Raw genomic sequence first — 8167 nt, forward strand, 5'->3', positions numbered from 1 at the left:
GTCTTTCACAGGCTAATTATACCAACAGTTTTCCTGCAGTGCTGTGTTAATATCAACTGTCAAAGTAGCACCTTGGCAAATGGGAAAGTCATGACATCTCTGTGTCAGATTCTGCCACTTGTGCTCCCAGGGACCCGCATGTCACCGAGTTCTCCGGTAGCTCTGTAATAGGACTATGATCAATGACTCTTGCGCTAGAAGATAACAGCTGGTGACAGTAGCAGAGCTTGTCTTTTCATGCTTTGCACTGACATACCCAACAATTTTTAGGCTTTAAAATGTTGCTCACATAAGAAAATGCCCTGCTTTCCCATCGATTGTTCGGATAAAATTAAAACCACCCTTCAGATATTTTGCTCTGTAAGAACCGAACTCAGGTCAGCAAGGAAAACTGATTGGGGGAAATCCATTGCTTTCTACCTGTTCTAAAATAAAAATTAAAGGACATTTGAGCAGCAGGGATAAAAACCTCCGGAGCTCCTCTCCAGCAGAAGCGAGGGGAGCTTTCATCAGCTTTCTGTGATTGCCCGTCTGTGCTCGCACCTCGCTGTGTCCCGAGACTCGCAGCGCATTTCACCTTCGCGAAACGCCGTGCCCCGAGCGCCGGGCGAGGCACTGAGAACACCCCGTAAGCACCGGCCAGAGCGGAGTGTATTTACCGTCCCGCAGTATTTCCATGGAAACTCTGATTGTCACACCGCGCAGCGCCGAAATACCGGGCTCACGGGCTGCCCGGAGCGGCCCCCCCAAACGCGCCCGCGCTGCAGCCCCGCAGAGCGGGCGGCGAGTGCGGCAGCGACGGCGGCACCCCCGGGCCCGGGCCCCGGCGCCGCCGCAGCACCCGCGTAAGATGCGCCGCCGGCCCGGGGGGCTGCGCGCCTCCCCCCGCTCCCGCGGAGCCGCGCTCCTCCCGCCCGTGCCGCGGCCGTGAGCGCGGAGCGGAGCCGAGCTCGCCGCGCCCGCGCCGCCCCCGCGGCGGGACACGCGCAGGTAACGCGGGGCGGGCGCGGAGCCGCGGCGAGCTCGGCTCGGTTCCGTTCCGCTCAGCTCGGCTCAGGTCGGTTCTCGGCTCAGCTCGGCGCAGCTCAGCTCCCCTCCCCTGGCGGGGCGGCCGCGCAAGTTTGCGCGGGGCCCCGCCCTGCCGCCAAGTGCTCGGGCATGGGGGAGAGCGTCAGGCCGGGGCTGGGGGTGTCGCGGCGGCCGCGGCGCGCCCGGGGCTCGGCGGAGAACGGGCGCGCGGTTCCGGACGCGGGGCGGTGCACGGTGGTTCCCCAGGGAGGCGTAGAAGGGCAAAAATAACAGTCCTTCCCGTTTTGGGGTGGTTTGGTGCTTTTGTGAGACAGGAGCTGCTGTGCTTCCTGGGGAAAAAGAAGAAAAAAAAAGTAGCCGTGGGTTTCAAGTTTTCTGTTCTGGCTAGCAAATACCCCATTATGTTCCATAGCATTTCCTCGAAGCTGGATGTACAATCTTACTAGTTTGCTTTGACATTTTGGGAAGTTGTATTCTTGTTTTCTGGGATAATGTTGCTGTCCTTTTGGTGAGACAGAGCATACCGTTAATGCATACAAAAATCGGTTTTTTTGGACTTTTGAAGTAATTTCAATCGGTTGAATTCTTCCAGATTCTCAGGCTAGTTTTTGCTGTTGCACATTATGAACAAGAGCATGAGAATCAGCAGCTTTTCATCTTTAGCTTGTGTAGCGAATGCAACACTTCAGTGGTTTCAGATTTTGTCTTGGATGTTATCTCAGTCTGTATTGATGTGAGGGCATTATTTCTCAGGTTGTAACAACACAGATCTGTGCTTTCCTAAAGCTTTGGGGGTCGTGCAGTAATAGCCACTCATACTAAGTACTTATATCTGCTTAAAAACCTTCTCTGACTTTTTCTGTGCAGTCTTGATACTTCTCCAATATTATGAGGGCAGAAAGGTGGTACTTTTTATGAATTTACACAATATGCTTCCTCCCTGTATGTGTTCACCATGGGGTTTGGGGGCTTTTGTTTTTTGGGGATTTTTTGTGGGGGTTTTTTTGACTGTTTTTTTTCTTCTTTTAACATAGAGAAAGCTCATCCAAGATTGTAAATGGTTCACAGCTATAAAGATTAATTGCCCTGTTGCAAGGATTGAACTGACTGGACCGTACAAGGACCAGCCAGTCAGAGATAATTTAATAGGTATTAATATTGTGGGATATAAGTGCCTATCCATGAATAAACCTTAATATAAGTATCTCATCTAATTGAAGGAACATTTCCTGAAAAAAACAATTGCCTTTACAGGATGATGGTTGCCTGCCTAACTTCTGTGTTCCTGAAAATTTCTCTTTAAATATATAGGGAAATAGAAATATCCAGCCTCTTAACTGTCCTAAATGATGATTTAGGGATTTTGTAATTTAAGTGATAGCTTTAAGTGAAAAAATTATGTTAAGTATAAGATCTTAAACATGTTAAATTAGCACAGGTTATCTGGTGCCTCTAACTCAGCTAAATGTTAACTGCAATCATTTGACTCTTACAGTAAATATTCAAAGCTACCTTGGATCCTGCCACAAAACTGCAGCCTCTACTGCCTTGTGCAGCCTAGCCTCCTGCCTCAAGCATTCCACTACAGGAGAAGCTACAAGGGACCTAGGCAGGGCCACACAGAGCTCAGGGGTACGAGCTCCCACAGGTGTAGCTGAGCACAGTTGGGAATGTGCAGTGTGCAGACCAGCGTTACAGAACGGGGGCCTCGTTAGCTCGACCGGTAGATGCAGGAGGTGAAAGTGATCCAACTTTTGGAGCTGACAGCTAGAAAACCTCCAGCAGGTACCTTCAGGTTGACTAAATCTGAGCTTTGAAAACAGGCACAAGAGCACCCTGGCACTACAGTGCGTTTAGTTTAGTAATACACTTCAAATATGAGGCGAATGTTTTGAAAATAGTCTGTATTACTTAATTCTGTTTTCCACAGTGGGATTTTCAGGAATTTCCATTTCCCTGAAAGTTACGGCCGCATGCTACACAGGGATTGACCAACCAGCATGAGAGGGTGAGCGAACCTCCGAGAACAGAAGCAGTAAGATAAATGCCAATAAGTGCACATCTGTGAAATCATGGGCATGCTAAGATGAGTTTGGGGACTGGAGATCAATGATATGGGAGGAAAACTTCTGTTTGCATCTTTACTGCTGCTGGCACTCAGACTGACAGCAGCTGGTTTCTTTTTGAGCAGGAGAGAAAGCTCAGAGAGCAAGAGATCTGATTGGCATGTTTTGAAATTAGGGGGGGAAGTCTGCTTTCTTTTTACACATCCAAAATTAAAATAAAATTCTCTTTGGGCATTTTGCAAAGGGAACTTGTCTCAGCACAGCAGTTGTCTGTTGAAACCAGCAGATTATACTGTTATTCCTTCCCTCTCTGTCTTGCTGTCACTGTGAAACTGTGCAGAAGGGGTTTCTGTGCACCGCAGACTTCTGTGGTGCACTGGGTGTCCAGGCTCTGGAGAGATCATGTTGTGACTTCTTCCAGTGCTCCTTCCGCAGGGAAATAAGGACCCTGGAAGGGAAGAGCTCATTATCATCCAAGGCAGAAGGCAGCCATAGCATAGAAGGAATGGAGCTGGCAAACCCATGCTGGACTTTAGAGGCACTCCTGCTGATCTTCAGTACTGATAATCTCAACAAAATATGTCTACTTCTGAAAACCAGACTATTCACTTTTTGTTTTTAAAGAATTCTGTTAAAAAACCACAATGAACCCTTCTTCTAAATCCATACTGAAAGAGCTTTATGTGGAGGTGTAGAAATCCACAGAAGCTGAAAACAATCTTTCACTTAAACCTTAAAGAAGAATTCAGTAAACATTAATTTATTAAACATGTTACAATATAACACCACATAAAATATTGTTCCTCGGTCCTATTCTTAGCATTATATTACCTTATCCAGGGCAAAGGTCATGTAGGAAAAGTTATGTAGAGTTGCATTTAGGAAATAGAAAGAAATTTCCGCAGATTTGGAAAGTCACTGTGGTGCACAGATTTTCAACCATTTTCAGTTGGTTACTAGCAACTCAGAAATTAGGTCAGAAAAATTAAGTAAAAAACTATTTATGTAATCAGCTAAGAGTTGTATAAACAGAAGCACACCAAAATGAAAACTTCTGATAATATCAATGTAGAAATAGAAAGATTGGATCACTTACAGAATCCCTAGTCTTCTCCTTTAAAGTTGGTTTAGAGGCAAATGTAGTCCCAGATAGCATTATATGATTTTCCACCATTTCATTCAAGACTAGAAGAAACTGAACAGAAATAATATGCATTAATGCCTCTCTGCTCATATGCGCACAATTATAATACTTAGGTTATCTAATTTCACGTATTCAGTTCTTAATCCTATTTTGGCTGTTAAAAAACACTTTAACATTGAGGCAAATGTGGAAGGCTGACTTCTTTTCACCTCTTTCCAACATATTACCTGCAAGATTTTTTTTATAAATATATGCATATATACATACATCTCTATCTCTATCTATCTCTATCTCTCTAATCTATCTAATCTATATCTATCTATATCTATATCTGTATCTAATTTCTACTCTTCCTTGGAGGACCTTCACATCACAATACAGTTAGTGAACACTGTCAGGTTGTTTTATGGTTTAAGCTTCCCTTTGGCTCAAACCATAACAACAGTAGAAACACACATGATATAAAGGAAGGAGCACATCTGCATATGTGGAGGGAAGCAAATATTATTGCAGTTTGAAAATGTCAGCATGGTACAGATAACTGAGGATTGCTACAGTCTTGAAGAGCCCTGCCTTTTTTAGGTGACAGTTATAGCCTTCTGCTCTATTTAGGTATGTTTTGGGTTTGTAGATCTTTTTTTGTTTTCTCTTATGTAAGATTTAAGGAGTTTTGTAGAGGACATTGGCACTCTAGGGAATTTTGACTTTGAAATGCTAGTACACTCAAGTGTTTAAGATAAATGAAGGTTTGAACTGAATTCTCATGTCTTTCTGTTTATTCTAAAATGAAGACTGATATATGAAGATTCAGTAGGCAGAGTAACTTGGTGCTGAGCTAGATTTAACACTAGATGGTTTTGTGCTGAATAGGTCACAGTTCACTGAATTTTCAAATGGCTGTGTGGAGTTTGCTTCCAGTTAACACTGTCCTCTCTATATTACATCCAATTACTTAAGGTGTTTTTTAGTTTTCCTTTCTGCTTAAGCACAGTTAAACAATATTCAGCACTTAGTAGAAGATGCTTTCTATACACTCCACATTAGGAATTCCATCTTTGATTACTGACAGTGGATTTCTTGATCCTTTTTGAAAGCTCTCACCTATTTTGTGTTAGTTCTCTATTAGCAAGGTGAGAAATACTACTGCAGTTGTTAACATATGCATTTTGAGGTGCCTTCTTTATAATTTGCAATGATACAATGATTAGGCATCTGCCCAGATGGTGACTGTAATTTCCTTACTCATATCAATGGGCTGTTATTCACATGAGTAATCTCACCAACTCGAGGTGTATTGCTTTTGTAGCTAACTGTTCCCTCATGGAAAGCCTGACAATGTGTTCTGTGGCAAAGCACACTTAAAAGGCAGCATCATAATGCGCACCTGTAAATTGCCATTCTCCCACTTGAGCATCTAGGTAGGAGGCCTAGAAGTGCTGAACACCAAATGATAAAATCTACTTAGCTAATTCATGTTGACCTGAAGTTATACAGGATCTGCCTCACAGTAGACTAATATCACTAGTCATTTATTTGCATTGAGGTGATACAAAGTACAAAAATTTATGTATTTTTTACATAAATTCTCATTAACAGCAATATCATCATTTCTTCAGATGCTAATTAATGCCTTTCTTGTTCTAAGCAGGACTGTAAAATGGATTTAGGATTCAAAGACCATAACAACAGGACGCATACCAAGAACACCTCTGCTGCAACAAAGAATTTTTCTGCCTGGGAAGACTATAAGAGTAGTGTTGATGACATGCAGTACTTTCTTATTGGGCTGTACACGCTTATAAGTCTGGCTGGCTTTGTGGGAAATCTGCTTATACTAACGGCCCTACTAAAGTGCAAGCAGAAGACAGTAATAAACATTCTCATTGGAAACTTGGCCTTTTCTGACATCTTGGTTGTGCTGTTTTGTTCACCTTTCACGCTGACATCCGTCCTGCTTGACCAATGGATGTTTGGCACTGTCATGTGCCATGTAATGCCCTTCCTCCAGTGTGCATCAGTCCTAGTTTCAACTTTGATGTTAATATCTATTGCTGCAGTCAGGTACCGTATGATAAAGTATCCCCTCTCTAGCAATCTCACAGCAAAACAAGGCTATTTCTTAATAGTAATTATTTGGGCCTTTGGCTTCACAATTTGCTCCCCTCTGCCAGTTTTCCATAAAACTGTGGACCTCAGCAAAACTCTGAATTTAGAGGGACTGGAGAACAGGCTGCTGTGCATTGAGTCATGGCCTTCCGATTCCTACAGGATCGCCTTCACGATAGCCTTGCTGTTCATGCAGTACATCCTGCCGCTGGCGTGCCTGACCGCCAGTCACACCAGTGTCTGCAGGAGCATAGGTGCTAGGCTGTCAAACAAGGAAAACAAGTTTGAAGAAAAGGAGATGATAAACCTAACTCTTCATCCCTCTAAGAGCACTGGCACGCAGGTTCAGCCCTCCAGATATTCCGGGTGGAGCTGTGCCTTTGGCAGAAGGCACCACAGAAGATACAGTAGAAAGACTTCAAGTGTGATGCCAGCTGTTTCAAGGCATCCTCAGGATACTCATTCCAGAGATCTCCCAGACACATCTGACACAGAAAAAAGCCAGCTCTTTTCCTCCAGTAAATTCATCCCTGGTATCCCTATCTGTTTTGAAATGAAACCGGAAGAAAATACAGAGATCCCGAACATGATAACAGTATCCCAGTCCATCATCAGAATTAAGACAAGATCGAGGAGGGTTTTTTGCAGACTGACAGTGCTAATACTAGTTTTTGGCTTCAGTTGGATGCCTCTTCACCTTTTCCACATTGTGACAGATTTTAATGCTACTCTCATTTCCAACAGGCACTTTAAATTAGTATATTGCATATGCCATTTGTTGGGTATGATGTCCTGCTGCTTGAATCCCATCCTCTATGGGTTTCTTAACAACAGCATAAAAGCTGATTTAATGTCCCTCATTCCGTGCTGCCAAATACCATGATTTTATGTGCCCCAAGATAAAGTAAAATAAACAAGTATGGCTTTCAAGCCTAGTGGCATATATAGCTGTAAAAGCTAAATTAGTTTTGTTTTGTTTAGTTGCTCTGACTTGGTTGTGATTAGTAGCATTTTTTGTGGATGGATAGTTCTACGGCTGCACGTATTTCTTGCATTGGGCAGAAATAGATGCATATAATATTCTTTCATCTGTTACATGTAGGAAATCATGCCCAGTGTACAAAACCAGAAGACCATTTTCATTACCCAAATTGTTGGCAACCTGTACCTTGGAATTATACAGAATATATAATGAGTAATATATGTGAGACAGACTACTTAGACATATCAGTATTAACTGTTATAAAACTGTAATAAAATACATATCATTTACTGAATAATTATTGTTGAGACTATTTCAGTGCCAACATTGACTGTTTTCTAATATAATTACATCTGTCTTTCTGGATGTGATTAGGAAAATATTTTTCCTTAGCTCTTTGACTCATAGTTTGTGATATCTTTACAAGATGCTTTGCTGCTGTCTCTGAGGTTGCCCTTATTCCCTGTAACGGGTTTGAGGGTCATTGTTCTTGTCTTGATTGTTTCCGTCTCACTGATTTATCCAGTACAACCTCTCTCTGATTTCCTTAGCCAATTTTCACTCTGGCTTGTCATTTTATGTAATTTTCATCCAGCCTGAATTTATCTATAGTTACGTCTTTATTCTCACAGTGATGACACCCCTGAACATACAACACATTTCTGATCTGACTAAGCCTTCATTATCTAAGCAAATGATAGTGCAAAGAAAAAGAAAATGGAAAGACATCAGGAATTTTTCTCTTCCTTTACCAAAATGCAAACTTACTGTACTTCATTATAGCTGACCCACTTGCTTTGGAAAGGTGTAAACAGCTTTCAAATAAATACGTGCATGTGT

General features: G+C 42.7%; 1 protein-coding gene across 2 annotated transcripts; it reads left to right on the forward strand.

Annotated features, from left to right (window-relative positions):
* Positions 1-1009: 1009 nt before the first annotated feature.
* On the forward strand, positions 1010-7614 carry NPY5R (neuropeptide Y receptor Y5). 2 transcript variants are annotated; one of them, XM_040064978.1, is made up of 2 exons: positions 1010-1057; positions 5888-7614. In XM_040064978.1, exon 2 carries the CDS (start codon positions 5897-5899, stop codon positions 7226-7228), a length of 1332 nt encoding a protein of 443 aa, XP_039920912.1. In that variant the 5' UTR covers positions 1010-1057; positions 5888-5896; the 3' UTR covers positions 7229-7614. The 2 variants fall into 2 exon arrangements, with proteins under 2 accessions (XP_039920912.1, XP_039920913.1); XM_040064979.1 differs by lacking the exon at positions 1010-1057 and adding an exon at positions 2991-3037.
* Positions 7615-8167: the final 553 nt, after the last annotated feature.

Source organism: Hirundo rustica, chromosome 5 (assembly GCF_015227805.2).
Source record: "Hirundo rustica isolate bHirRus1 chromosome 5, bHirRus1.pri.v3, whole genome shotgun sequence".
Taxonomy (NCBI): domain Eukaryota; kingdom Metazoa; phylum Chordata; class Aves; order Passeriformes; family Hirundinidae; genus Hirundo; species Hirundo rustica.

What these genes read in the sequence shown, in the direction of transcription:
- NPY5R (XM_040064978.1), top strand. Translation starts at nt 5,897, where the DNA reads ATGGATTTAGGATTCAAAGACCATAACAACAGGACGCATACCAAGAAC.